Below are 16,007 nucleotides of genomic sequence, written 5' to 3'. Positions count from 1 at the left end.
ATTAAATATTTAAAAACAAACTCCGCATGCACAGAAACTATATTTGATTTTTCACATTGTAGTTTTACAATTTCGATTTTATAACAGATATATAGTCAAAATTGCTAGAATAGACGAAGTTGACAATACAATTCTTTTAAATGTGATTATAAATTCGACATTTTCTTGTTACATATGTAAATACACAATGCGATATACTGTTGACAATATATGTATTATATAAATATAAATATATATTAAAATATATATTAAAATATATTTAATATCATTGCAATAATTATAATCTCAAATAACATATATTTGTCTTCGCGAATATATACGTATTTGCAACGGGGATTGATGAAAATATATAGAATCATATGTAATTCAAACAAGACGGTGTATAAGGACTATATATAAGATGCAAAATTATATGGAATTATAATAGCAAAGTATACTTTCGTAGATCACAGTTAAGAAAAAAGAATGTTTCTCTCCAGCTTTCGCTATAAAATTCAATCCTCGCGTATCTCACTTTATTTACATCAGCGACAGAAATAAACCATTAAGAGCACGATCGCGGGAAAGGCAGTGGTACGAAACAATTTGCATGTAATTTCCTGAACGCGCGACGCATTAAGAATAATTCCGAACAAATAGCTTGGAACATTTAAAAAGCGATTACGGGACGTATAAAAGTCGTCAAACGCAATTGCGTAGCGAGTCTAAAATGCGTCTCCCTTTAATAGTCCCCAAGAATATCTTCGTTCATCCTTTTTACCCTTTATACCCGGAACACGCACACTCCATCTCGATCGCATGTTTATCTCATGCGAACAGACCAAGAATTTTCACGCTACGTTCGATCCTACGTCTCACGAGTCGTATCGGTATTTAAATAACGACGGCGCGTGGTATGTATACCGTTATGTCAAACTGCGAGCTCGCGTACACCGCCGATAGGACTCCGGGTCACGTAAAGCGGCGAAAGGGGAAGGAAGCGCGAGCCGCGCGAGGGTAAACGAGGAGGTGGAAGAGAGGAGGCAGAGCGTGGAAAACCCCTTCTATACGCCAGAGAGGACACTACCAAAGTCACCGCCGCGCGTGCCCCTTCCAGCAATGACTACGACGACGACGACGACTACGACGAGCTGCGCGCGCATTTCACAGCTGAATTATCGAAGTAGGGGGCCCCGCGGAGGGGATCGCCAACGCGACAGAGAGCTGGTCGAGGAAGTGGTCCGATGGAACCGAGACCGCGGCATCGGAGAGGGAATCTCGCGAGGAGATCGTTGAAAGGGAGAGAGGGGGGAGAGGTATAAATAAAGTCGAGGAAACTGGGGTACGGCACGTAGGCGGTGATGGGCGGCAACGAATTCCTACAGGGAGACCGCCCCAGCAGACCCGGCCCCTTTTTTGCCCGGGGGCTGCCAAGTCCTGGGACGCGGCGCGCTGTTCCCTACCACGCATATCCCCGTCTGGTCGAGACCAAGTCGTTCGACCGGTCGGCAGTCTGTCACGGGGCGAAGAACGGGAATCACGCACACGGTAAATCCCGGGCACCTTTTCGACGGGAGAACTTTTTTGTCCCGAGCGACGGAGGACCTCCGCGCGAGATCGACACGAGTATCGGACACGACCGGGTCTTCCGCGATCATCTCGAGTGTTAGTGCGCGAACCGAAGAAGCTCCAACGAGACAGAGAGACAAGCGGATCCGCGGAGAGGACTTTAATTCCGTGTGATTTTGAGCCCGCGGTGTGTGAATTCCCGCGGGGCACCGGCTGAGACAATCCTCGAAGTCGGCGTCGAGATGCTGACCGACATGACACCGGCAGCGGCTGGTCAACTCTATCCCCAGCTACAGTCTATCGCGAAGTCGCCGGTGGTGCACGGTCACGTGGTGAGTTTTTGCTTTTTTTTTTTTTTTTTTTTTTTTTTAAATTTTATTTTGGTTTTCAACGTCGTCTGTGCATCCGTTTCTGTCGTTTTCGCGACATCGCGTATCGAATGCGGAGATTGCTACTACTATCGACGTGTAAATTTCACGACGTGTGACACACACTGCTGCGAATTTATATTTACCATCGCTCGCGCGAAAAGAAGGGCTTTGACACGTTGGTGAAAGGAATCCCCGTCGCGATGGATTAATTTCTCGGTCGAGTTAAAACGACAATTATCCTTTCGAAGCGAGGCCGGTCTCTCGAGTTTCATCTAGACGCCCCCGTTAATCCTGGATAGAGATCTTAATCCTGGCAGGTAGGAGCATGGTATCGGCGACGCCGAGAACCGCCGGCTACCGTCGGATTCTTGACACCTTCGATAACATCGCCGAGATTTTTACAAAGGTGTATCCTGACGACCATTTTGAACGCCGAACATTTTAAACGCCAGGATAAATGTCATCTTTAATCTTTGACATCGATTTGTTAGTCGATCTCGTCGTTTCATATGTCACGAAGGAGAATATTTAAATTGGATTGGAGATAAAAAAATTAGTTATCAGTAAACGTTGCATGTAATTTAAGTGAGCGTTGTACACAGCTGTGGGTATTAGCAAATAAATTACTTTGCCATTACTATCAACAATTCGATCATCCGTACATGTCAGCGCTCGCGCGAATAAAGGAAATAATTTATTTAATATATAATTATACGTCGGTATTTTTTTTTCTAGTGCAACATGCACTATGATTAGAAATGATGGAAAGATAGATGGATAGATGGAAAGATTGATTAGTATCTGTAGTACACGATATTTAATTATTTATCATACGATATGATAATTATTTATGATCTAAAGTATTATGGCGATATAGTTATCTGTAAACCAAGAATTATTCGTCTCTATATGAGTTTAATAATAGAATAGAAGAACTAATCATAATCATACATAATATTAATCATTATTTCATAAAATAATACGCACTAATTTTCAATTATACGTAATTATTTAAAAAATTATCAGATAATTACTTGGTAATGGAATCAAATTTATCTATGCAATTACTTTTAACACTATAATATGGACTATCTTAATTGACTGTATTATTTTAATCAGAAACATATATATTTTATTCACACAATTATTATTACTATAAATTTATATTATTTATTTTATCTAACAATTAAATATTGAAGTTACATTTGATAAAATAAAAAAATGTAGAATCGTTTTGAAAATATCAAGTATTCTCTCGTAAATTGCAAGTTTTAAAAACGTAACTTATTTTTATAAGCGCGAGATAACCTTTAACATATACTTTATGAGTATAAAAATAATTAATGCTAAAAGTGTCAACAAGTACTGAGAACGATGAAGATTTACTTCTCTGCAACGTCATATTGTGATTGAAAAAGTTTTTGCGATATACATGTGAATACTTTATAATTGATAAAGATTAAAACGTCTTCTACCCATTTGAAAAATATGCTTAGATAGAAAAAGAAATAATAAGTCTTAATGATCATCGATCAGCGTGAATCTTAGATCCTATAAATAAAGGCAAAGAAATCTCGATTTATTGCAGCAAACTAGACGAGTTTCTGACATATCAACTATATCTCCAATTCGACAAAATCGGCTTTTACGATCGTATCGGGCCACATTGCAGATCGCCTTACGAATCAGACTCAAAAAATATCAGAGATAATCTGACAATGATAAGCTCTCGATATATCCTTCGGCATTTGCGACCGTAACCGGGCAACACATGTTCGCTCGAGAAGCTCTTTATTTTATGACTCGGCAGGAAGGACGACGGCGGTCGCCTTGCGGGCCCCGCGAAATGATTTACGAGTCGACGTAAAAAAGTAATTAAATCCCTGCCGTCAAAAAGAAAGGCGCGCGCGCGCGCGTGAGCGCGAGTATTAATTAAGTCAGGCAGAAAGTTTCCTGTGTGCGTCGCGTCTCTCGAATATTAATGGCGGCGAAAAGTCGCGTATCCGTCCGTGGACATTTCGCGGGCGTTCGAGAGATCGTCCTTCGGATCCGATCCGGCTTCCGGTCCGGTCTTTTTGCCGCCTCTCGTTACTCCGATCCTCCATGTTGATTCGCTGTTTGTTTCTCCGGGTTCCCGGCTCGCGCGAACCTGTTTCATGTAATTCTCGTAGCCGACCGTCGTGCTGCGAGTTGTTTTTACATCGCGTGAGATTATTCATGGGCGACGTCGTCGATCTTGAATCCAGGGAGCGATTCTAGCGTTCGCGTTGCCAGAGCAAAACGAAGCTGAATTGCGGAAGACTCGAGTAAATCTATTCCAAGAGATTATTCTCCCTTTCTCGAAATAAATAATGTATATCGAGCTGATGTACTTTTTTTACTACTAGGTAATATTCAAACTCGCGTAAACACTTTTGGAGTTTTTCCAATTTCTATCGTAAGTAAAGAACGTGTGACGTGACCGGGTCTCATCGAAATAAATGTCCCATTTTCCAAACTTTCGGCCGCAAGTTCTTTCGCCCCGGTGTCGAGCCACTCGATCCGAATGTATCGAGTGTCCCTCTTACAATGGTCCTTGCGCAAGGTTCTCAGGGCTCAAAAGGACTGCTCCTACCTGTGTATCCGAGGAGCCAATTATTTGTCCGATCTTCTTTGTGCGCCGGTGGAATCCACTTGACAGGATGCGTGGGATGGAAACGCGATGCCTACTTCCTTTCGTCACCCGATCCCGCCAATAAGAAGATACTCGCGTCCACGTAAGGGTCTCGTCTCTTTGTTTCTTTCTCTCACCCGAGTCTCACCCTGTCTCTTATATCGTCAATGGGGGGGGTTTGCCCTTAAAGGATCGTGAAACTCCTTGACGACGCGTCGGTGAATGGGACGCGATCTCCGCATTGCGATTAATACGCTCGACTTGGCGCGACGAGAGAAATAGAGGCGAATTTACTCATCGTTTACACGCATGTATACATTCTCCCTTCTTTTCCCGGTGTCAATTGAATGAGGATGTCAACAATGTTCTCCCTAGTTTCGAAGTATGATGGTTCGATCGTAAACTTTTCCAGCGCAATGTTTATATTTCGAATATTACGTTACTTTTAAGATCGATAATAAAATTTATATTAAATTTTTCCAATCGGCAGTAATAAATTTATTTAACTATGATATCCATCGCGAAAAGAAAGGGAAGAAAGTATATAAAATATTTATTTATAAGGGAGTATAAAGATACGTTATCTTCTTACTGCTCCAATGTCATGCATTAATAAACGTGGCACACGCAAAACGGCACACGTTGAACCGTCGCTCTCGTCACGCGCGTTGAAGCTATACATAAAACTACCTACAAACTTGGGGAGAATTTTCTTCGTAAAGTTATACGTCGGCACGCTACGCTGAAAAGACGTGAATCCGCGGGAAACCGGCAAACCTGTCACGCTATGAGCCACTCGTCGCGATACAACGATGGTCGTTTTTCTAGCGATTGACCTCGGTATATCATTAACAATTAATGCTTCGATCGACAAAGTCCGGGATATGCCTGGGACCGTTGTTGTTATTAATTCACAGACGACTCCGCCGCGCCCCGTCGCTTTCTTGACATAATATCCCTGTTTTTAGCGGGCTACATCACTTCCGCTTCACTCTCAGCGATCTTGCGTAAAATATTTTAAAAAATCCGATATGCACGTACGGGAAGCGATTGAAAAAAAAAAAGATCCTTATTTAAATCATATATTTTGGATTGACCATGGATTGTCGAGCCATTATACTATGTATCATGTCGCTAAGGACACGATTGACACGAGAGCGCGCGCGGAAGGGAATTGTCGCGTATGTCCTCGAGCTCTTTATGCGATTCTACCCGTGTCCGCCAATAGAGAACGTAGTTGACACCTGTCAATATTTTGCACGACATCGTCCGCGTCGCGATCTCGAGTACCCTCGATGCTCTCTCTCGGCTTCCACACCGGTAATCCGATAATCCGATTCGCCTGGTAAGGGTGTCCCTTTAAGCGACGTCCCGTTGACATTTTCGAGAGCGACAATGGACTGCGAACGGCCGCGGCTGAGTGCCCAGCGTTTGTCGCAGAAAAATGCATCCTCCGTCACGCCGGGAGCGGACGGAGGGATTGCGGGGCTTTTTACGTGACCAAAGAGGATTTACCTGAAGCACCGGATGCCACACGAGGATGTCGTCCTAATTTGTACTATTTAAGAGCGAGAAAGAGAGGGGGAGAGGAGCACTATTTCCTTAAACGACCGCAACGTCTGCTCTTGCGAAACACGCGATGCACCGCCGCTTCTTGTTGAAGTCCTTTTATATGTATCTTAAGGGCGACCACGAGCGTCCGGATTTTGCTTTACATTCCGTAGAATAGGTATCTTTCGGTTAGTACCAGACAGAGAGAGAAAAAATTCAATAGAATCGTGGTTAAAAATTCGATAAAAAATCCTTCCTTTGCTCGTTTGTGACATAATACCTGTCTGAGATACATCCTTAATCATTTTTTTTAAAACAAAATCTAACGCTTTAGGAACTGCACTTTCCTACGCGTACTATCCAAAAATTTTAACGGCTCTTTTAGGCCGATATTGAGTAAAGTTTTATCTGCGGAAAATCGCTTGTGCGATGGATACCGGTAGTCACTCTCATCGCTTCTCTCCAAGTCTCCCCTCTGTCACGCCCAACGTGACGGAACCGTACCCTAATGAATTATTTTCGTCGAGCGCATCGTAACTCGCGACGTGTAAACACCCTTTCGAAAGCTCGCTCGTACAGCACGTTCAGCTCTCGCCGTGCTGCACGGGGTCCGAGACTGGCAGATGTGCGGGGAGACAACATGGCCGCCGGGTGGCGGTCTGTGAAAAGTCGTCTTTAGGAAACCGTTATTACGTATGATCGATTGATTTCGGTATCGTTTAAGCGTCGACGTGGACGTCGCGCCGCGCGCGATCGCCCCTTTTTTCCCGGAAAAAAAAAAGCGATACGAAAAAACAGCCGGCTATAATTTGCGTATGGACCTACACGCGCAATGGGTTTGCATTATAAAAAATTGCATGTATATATGTATACATACATAAGTCGAATGATCGCAATACCGAATTGATCATAGATTCGACGTGTATTCGAGAAAATAGCTTCATCGACAAATAAATGACGAGTAGGATGGTAATTTTTTCATGTGGATATTGCGCACGCGAAAATTAGCACGTTCAAGATGCAAGCGAAATATAAAAACAGCTGCAACTTTAGAAAAAGAGACAAGGAATCGTATATCATATATTACATAATTCCAGGGCGTCTATTCCTAGAAAAACATGAAAATCTAGAAGTCTCAAGGATTTCTTTTATATCTGGAGAAATCAGGGAATTCTTATGGAATTTTATTGGAATCCAGGAAATTTTTAAAAAATTTCTCTCTTTAATAATTTCATTCTTATATTATAAGTAGACAAACCAAGTGAATTATGTATATCTATCTTTGTTTATATATTCAATGAAAAATATTTAAGAATGTTTATCTTAAAAGCTATTTTTTTCTGTATATTTGCACATCTAGCAATTGAAATTTATGCTGTATTTTTCGTATTAGTGAAAAATATTAGAAAACGCATACAATAAAAAAACTTATTTTAGAAAGTTGCAACAAAAAAAATTTTTAAAATATTGTCATTATCTGAAATTTTGAACAAAAATATCTGAAAGATTAAGGAATTTTTTTTATAAAATTTGAGTAGACACCCTGAATTTTCGCAATGTCGTTTATTTTAATATGCCGAAACGAAGTTTATATCGGAAAAGCCGCGGGTCAGAAAATATCGTCCGAAAGTGTAAATCGATCCTAAACACAACACCGAGAGGAATATGCGATAGATGAGGTCCCTCGGATTGGGGCACCTCGCTTATATATTTCAGAGAGACATAAATTGTGTGTGAAATTGCAGGCTAGGAGATATTACACGGGGCGATATATTTATCGCTTTTTCAAAGTCCGTCTATGTACGGATGATTTATACGTTTCAACGTATTAGAACCTCGTGTGAGCCTTTCGCGAAACCGGTCGCGGAACACGATACTCGCCATTACCCTTCATCTTTGCTTTCCCGGCTTCGATTAACAGCGCCGTATCTGCAAAGTGAATCGATTTAAAAAACGCCGCGGAAGTTAATCTTCGATCGATGGTTACGTTATTGATCGAAACCTCGTACACGTCCGCGTTTCTCATATCACGGGAGCCAACAAGATTAACGTGTTAATAAAAACGAAGAATGTTTTTTCGAATCGGATTTTTTTTTTTTTTTTTTTTTTTTTTTTGAGGTTTTATTTTAGAAAAAGGGAATATTCTCGTGTGAATATTTTGGATAAAATGTCACAATATTAAAAATGTCTATTATATGACAAATTGAGTATTACGATTCGTTTAATTGTGTCAGTGTTAAATCAAGACGGTCGTAAAGATGTGACAGTTCGTTTTCTATAAGAAAATACTAGAGAGCCACGCTATTATTATCGATAAACCATGCAACACAAGAAAAATCTACTCGTACGATATTTTATTATATGTATATAAGTCAGTAGCAGACATTGGCAAAGGACACTTGTGAAAAGTCCAAACAATCTTTTTCTTTTTGCCTGAACTTTTATAGAATTAATATATAACAGCCTTGTGAAAAATGGATATTTTTATACTGCTAATAAAAAGGGAAAAAATAAATTTCAACCAAAATTATGGCTGTTTTGCGAGGAAACAAAAAAAGAGATTATTCAATGTATAAGGCAGTTCTGAGATAAACGATAATCATTGTGAAGAGATTGTTTCAACGAAATTTTCCCGAATCCCGCGTATACCGATCACTCGCGAGATCCCCCCACGCGTTTGTGTACCCTACGTAGTTCGTTGCACATCGTACATACGAGCGCGGCTCGATCGAACCTGCAATTTGGCGTAGATACGCCCGTGCGTGTGGGTTTACCGGCCGCGTGCAGCGGCTTGCACCGGGTTTATATACGTGCCTTCCGCCGGCCATCATCGTATCGCTCCAAGGTCCGATAATTGAAAAGCCAAGAGAGAGACTTCTCTCTACTCCCATCGCGCGCTGCGAAACAATATTCCTCCTAGAGGCGCGCACGAGCCCCGTCGATGGTACGTCGAATTACCGGCCATTATCGTGACGTATCATCGCCGAGCAGCGTCATTCACCGCGGGACCCATGATGGGAAAGGACGAACAATACTCGATCTGCGGTCGACACCTCCAGGCTTTAACGTGCACCACTCGAGTAAAGTGGAGGACGATTATTAACGACTCTCTCTCTATCTCTTTCTCTCTCGCTGCGATTCTATTTATATATAAGTCCGCTAACTTTTTTTTTATCGCTGAAACAATGGAGTGTATCTCTTTGCCGAGACCTTTAATGCTCGCGGCGATAACGCGCGACGCAACTTGCGAATTTTAGCCATCGACGGAACGCGCTCTTTCCTTTCGGCCATATCGGTATCGATATCACACGACCGCCCATTATTCTTAACGATAGGTTGTAAGTACAATCGTATAACACAGAGTATCATACACAGCACGGAGAATGAATAATATTCTTATTGACACACGATTATTCTAACACACGTGTGTTGCCCCCAGAACGACTGTTGCCGATTTCGATATTTTTCGCTTTAAGAATTCTTGAGTATTTCAAATAAAAATTTTTGTGACACTTATTTTTTTTAAAACTATTCTCTTTCTCTCAATTCATAATTTCAACTATTGAATGTCAAACAAATATTTTTTACGTATTTGTACCGTCATTTTCACGCAAAATCAAACTTTCGCCCATGATTGATTAAGAGCGAATTTTTAGAAATATTCGCATATATGATAAAAGTATAGAAAGGCAAATATCGAAAAAGTTAATTAAACCGTTTTATTAATTTTTCCGATATTCATCGTGTAGCATGCCCGAGAACGACTAAGCAAAACACGTTAATGTTTGTTGTTTATAGTTGAAATTCATATATTTTTCATTGTCCTTCTTTTTAACACTTAATCATATATTTTTTTTTTTTATTTATATACCCCCTATCTTTTACTACGTCAATGTATGATAGCACAGAATAGAGAGATCTTTGATCCCGAAATGAAACTATCAATTATCATACGCTTAATAGCCGTCGTCTTTCGCGTCGACGATCGTATTTAAACTATTGTAAACACACACCTGTACATATCGTGCGGCGAGCATGGTTCTTGGCGTGGCGCTTGATGACATTAGCACTGATACATGCGAGTAATCATTACCACGGAGCGGATCATGGACGCTCGTTGAAAAGAGCTCGATGAATGACGGAGCACCAACGATGCTCGGCGGGACGCGGACGCCTGTATTCTTTATCCGGCAATGCCGCCCTCTCGCCGCTCGGTTCGTGGGATAAAGGGCGTCCCCGCGGGGCGCCCTTTCCCCCCGCGGCGTCGAAACCAAAACACTGACGGGACGAACGCGTCCGGCGTCGCCTGCGATGATTTATTGGTCTTTCGATTGCGCGTCTTGCGCCTACTCATCCCTCGCTTTCGATTTTTTGATAAAAAATGATGCAGAGAAATTTGTAATGTCAACTTTATAACTAAATATCGTAAATAATGTTTTTCCACTTCAAATTTTCCTCGCAATTGAAAAGAAATAATTTTGAATTTTGAAGAAATTTGAAAATAATCAAAGCAAGTTTGAAAATCTTAAATAAGAATTTTTAATATGCATGCTCTTAAATTTATTATTTCAATTATGATTTTTAAATAAATAATTTTTATGCTACAATTGATATTTTATATCTGTCATTTATATAGAAATCACATTCAATTGCAAGATTATTATCGTATGTTGTATGTAAAAGGCGTGTAATCTGAATCTTCGTAAAAAAAAAATCTATCGCTACATTTTTACGCGATAAAGACTATGACGTTATATCATCGCTCGTGACAGCGACAAACTTTTAGCCGTCACTGTACGCGCGCACGGTCGGACATGGTAAAAATCCGGCTCGCAATCCGGATTCTCATTCGAAGTTAGTCTGGCCCGACCGATGTCCTCGATTTCTACTCCGCGCAGAAAGGCCTGACCAAACCCTGACGAGGAAGGAAGAATGAAAAAAACGCTCGCGTGACGAATATTCGACGCGTCCCGCAGTTCTCTTCGCCGAAGCCGTATTCAGCGTCCTTGTCTTTCGGGCAATTTAGGGCTCTTTTCGCGCGTGGAGCCGGCCGACGACCCCTTCCGGAATTCTGACCATGACTTCCGGCATATTCCACACGTGAAGAGAAGAACGCCGGCCGCGATTTTCCACTTTTAGCAGATGCATACTCGTCGCACCTCTTGCGATGCCCTGGACCGCCTCGGGTACAGACGCGTACACAACACGCGGAACACGTTACGTTGCGTGTGGCTCGCGTGCAAAGGAGGAACCAACGACTTTCGAGTAATGGCCAGGGTGTAATTGGCCGGCGTATTATTACGGCGAATTCGATATTAAATCCAGTACACGGCACTGTTTTTCTCTCTCGTGTAATAATCGCTCGTAATCGATTCTTATCCCCTCGCCTTACGCGACAAGTCGCTAACTCGAGATAGTATATCGCGCTTTTAGAAACAACCAATATATAATAAAAGCCGGCGTAATCGTTACGTGTAATGATACCTGATCGACCGCGCGAGCCCTCGAGAAATTATTTCGCATCACCACCGGCGCTGAATTGTTCCGACCCGTCAACGAATCCTTCGGAGAAAGAGAGAAAGGCACACACACGTTGCGTATCCACTCTGAAAGGGGATAGAGACGAATATACTCGTCAAGCCAAAAATAAATCTGTGATAGCTTTTTTTCTTTCACTGACGTTCGTCTTTTCTACGTAATGCGCCGCATAATAAATTACGGAAATAAGAGAAGTTCGTTTCGAGTAACGAAGCGTGCATGATTAATGAGTGGATGTTGTATCGATAACTCGTGACGCTTTACGAACGACAAGTCAAATGGAACATCCGACGAGAGTTTAAAGATTATGACTCGTGTTTTCACCGCGCATTTAACGCTCAATATAGCTGTCTTGTTCTCATCTCATACTCACATCGTTCAAAAACGTTATATTAAAATGTAAATTAAAATGTATACATAATATTAAAATGTAATGTGAATTTTGTGATACTCGCGTTATATAGCAGAAGTAAAAATATCAATATACATGTAACATAGGTGTAATCAACGTGCCTCTATTTTTCGACAATTAGGTACGCTGTGTTTTATCAGAGCTGATATAAATTTCACTCGTCGTGAGCTTATGTACATTCGTTGCACGCTTCGGTTTAGAAAGTACGCGGCCATAAAAAAAACGACATGAAAAAAATAGATCTTATAGCGTTACAACACACACGTTGATATAAATTTCACTCGTCGTGAGCTTATGTACATTCGTTGCACGCTTCGGTTTAGAAAGTACGCGGCCATAAAAAAAGGACATGAAAAAAATAGATCTTATAACGTTACAACACACACGCCTCGCCTCTCTATTTTCGCGGAATCGATCGATCTCACGGGGTGACGCGACCTAATCGGCGACTCTAAGAGATCGTTATCGGGGATCTTACGTGGTCGCGCGACTTCAGTTTTCCACAAGTTTCACTCGCTCGATATACGCAGCCGCGGACAATTTGCATTTCGGTATCTCTATCGCGCTCGACGTACCCCGAGGTGACAAATTATCCTCTCCACGCATTGCGTAACGACCTCGGTGGTACAGTTAGATTTACGGATCGGACGGCTCTCTCTCGCCGTGTTCTATTCCAGTGCGACATCCGCCAGTGAATTAGGAAAATCAAGTCTCCCGCTCCCGCGAAAGGACGCCGTCACGATTTATAGCGCGTCCTCGAGAATCGAGGGAACATTCTCTCGCCCGCGCGTTCGTTCGCTCATTTATGAATTTTTATGTAAAGGGAAGGGATTCACATGCGTGGCTCTCCGCGTTTATTTATGCTTATTTACGAAGCTCTTTATCATCTATCGGGATAATTATCGCAAGCGGCGGTATTTTTCATCTTTTAATATTTAATATTGCTTTCGAGAATGACGTTAAGGAGAGATTTTTACTCGATACCACGACATATGAAATATTGTTAATTTAATGCACATGTGGCGTGTTTCATCCTATCTTTGATAATTTCGAGATAACTCGAGATTTCAATATTCCCGATGAATCTTTAGTTGTTTGTCGGTACGTTTTAAATGCAACCTCCATACATGACGTTGGTCGTAGTAACAGCGTAACTCACGCACCGACAGTCAACGATTACTCGAACTTCCGTCGCGGCGATAAAATCGCTGACAGGCGCGACGGTAAGCATCTACTCGCGTGCTCGCAAACATTACCGCTTCTGGGCAACCATCTCCGGCGATCGCTCGTAATCTTTCCGCGACCGCGACGATAATATATTTATGCGGCTTGTGTCGATGCGAGCGCAGAGAGAACCAACCGCGAACAGATTTCGCTCCCACGGCCCCAAATCGTGAAACAATAAATCCGGACGCGCGGGGGTCAACCCTCTTTACGAGCTCCTTATAGTCGGGGATGATGCCCCTTTGACGATGCGAGGGCGCGGGTAGCCTAATATGTCACAGTCTGTCGCAGGGCGCCCCGTCAAAGTCGGTCCTCGAAAACGAGGGCGGTTCCCCCTCTTCAGGGGTCGACTCACGATTAGATGCGCGCTTCTAATGGAGCGATTCAATAGCGACGATCTGATAAACCGATTCCACGCGTTCCTGGTCCCCGGATTCGCGAATCGAATTAAGCATGATCCGCGTTTTACGATCTCGTATTCCCGGGTGAGCCTTATAATGACGTCTTTGTGCGTGATTCAATTCTCGCTGATGTAATAGATCTTGATCTCGGTTAAAAATATCACTGATGGCGAAATAATGCCCGATCCTAGCATGCTCAACGATTCGGTCGCATTTAAAATATATATAAATTAGAGTCGAAATTTCTCGCTTATGGAGTTGTCGAGAAGTATATATATACATGATGTGTCGAGAAAAATAATTTGCATAATTTCAAAACGCGCGATCCGCTGCGAGATAAGATGAACGAGCGCGCGTATCGCGAATCTATCGTGCGAAAGCACGATGAAGCAATAAATTTCGCCAGGTTGGCGCGGAAGACACGCGAACCATTTTGTTCGAGATCCGGACAACCGGTCGGGTTCGCCGGTGCTTGTTATACCTGCGCACGTATAATGGTCACTTTCGCAATATTGGATGCGTGGCTATAGATACTAACGATATTACTATCGAAGCAACGATATCATTCTGTTTCAGTATTTTAAATTCGATACTTTATACAGATACTTGTATGTTCAATGTTATCCGCGTCATTACGTTGTTGCTCGATTCGAATAACATAGTGCCCACGCATCGCATGTCGACGGAACTATGAATAGCTGAATGTGATTTACTCATGCGAGCTGAATCATCTCTTAAAGGGAAACGTCATCGGCGTGCTGCTCTATTAAATGTAAAACATCAATTATATAACGTTATACGTAACATGAGTAAGTGTCATGCAGAAAAGGAGAAAATATCTAAAATTGCGATCTCTTCTAATAGACAACGTGAGAAATATTTTTAATGGTGCTCATTTAATAACACAGTGACGTGCGTGTCGGTAAACTTTATCGCTCCGTCGGCGTCCAGTATCAACGCCATTAAAGGTATTTTTCACGTTCAATTATGCACACACGAGCTTTCTCTAAACGTATAAAACATGTGCGCGTAGTTCTGCCTTTTTCCATCTTACAACTATCTTTATCATTTTTTATATTTATGCAAATAACACACACTGTTTTTTTTTCTTTTTATATATATATAAAAATGTATCAAAAATTTCTAAAGATCGCGATAGACTATATTCGGCGATACAGAAAATATCTCGACGCTTCTGAATTTTTTTTACTAATGCAATAACATAATAATACTAATTGATATCGCGTCTGTTTGAAAACAGATGTCCTTGTACCATGCGTTAACGAGATAGAAAGTGCAGGTTCTTCTCGGGCACAGGATTATATATACATGCGACGATTATGGCTATTACGTGCATGTACCCATCGTAAAACGTCTCGTTTGCGGACGCTAAAGAGGGAGGACCACTTAATTTTGCCTTTAAGATTGCGAGCCTCTCGTGTGTTTTATCTCAAATGACGATTTACAAAAACCACGCAACATATTTTTCGATATTATTTAAATTTTTAGAAAATATATATGAAAATAATTTCTTTTGTTTTCGTTTTGAATGCAGCGCTCGCAGCTCGAATGTGTACTCGACTTTTAACGGATCGATGCCTCTTATTGATCGCGCGCGTTTGTGCTTTCTTTCGCTCGGCAAACTAGGCATACGCAACTAGGCAACGCGGAGTCGTGTCTCGATCTATTCCGATGATCTTTGCGTTAACCTTTTGACATTATCGACTTCGACGTTACATACACAAGTCGCTAGTAGATCCTATTACATTCAGCATGGTCGACGTGGAGCTTCGCGTCGTGGCCAACGCCATGTGTTACCGCTAATAATCATATAACGCAACAAGACGGCGTTATTTGTATATTCCATGAAACAATAATTGTATTTAAAAAAGATTAAAAAAATATATTATGATAAATACGCATATTTTATGCGTTTTATATACATCAGAATTAACTCGCTGACGTTCACCACCGCGTGTGTCAAGTATATTCCTCAACTATAGTCACCTGTTTCGCCACAAAGTAGATTTATAGTCTCGCAAGTTATACTCGCGGCGTGTTAAGTACGGTTATAGTCACCTACTTAAACGTGACAGCTCTACGAAAAATTATGAATAAAAAACAAGGTAACGATAGTTTTTCAAGAGAATTTTTCTCATTTAAGTACTCTATTATCATTTTATGATTACTTAATCATTCTACGTAGATTATTTATTTATCACTGTGGAAAGATCGCGGATTTTAATCCAAGAAATTCGTCATGATCGGATCGCCGAAAGTTGCGAGTGCAAAAAAAAAAAAAAAAAAAA

At 41.5% G+C, this 16,007-nt stretch overlaps 1 protein-coding gene across 1 annotated transcript in view; it reads left to right on the top strand.

Moving 5' to 3' along the window:
• The first annotated feature begins 1,802 nt into the window (after nucleotides 1-1,802).
• Nucleotides 1,803-16,007, top strand: part of LOC115232802 (transcription factor Sp8-like) — a 29,257-nt gene continuing 15,052 nt past the window's right edge. Inside the window, exon 1 of the mRNA XM_029802908.1 lies at nucleotides 1,803-1,880. Within this exon, the coding sequence (XP_029658768.1) occupies nucleotides 1,803-1,880 (78 nt within the window). The remainder of the gene's footprint in view (nucleotides 1,881-16,007) is intronic.

This window comes from Formica exsecta, unplaced genomic scaffold (genome assembly GCF_003651465.1).
Source record: "Formica exsecta isolate Colony F162 unplaced genomic scaffold, ASM365146v1 scaffold15, whole genome shotgun sequence".
Taxonomy (NCBI): domain Eukaryota; kingdom Metazoa; phylum Arthropoda; class Insecta; order Hymenoptera; family Formicidae; genus Formica; species Formica exsecta.
This window is presented reverse-complemented; position numbering and strand designations above follow the sequence as displayed.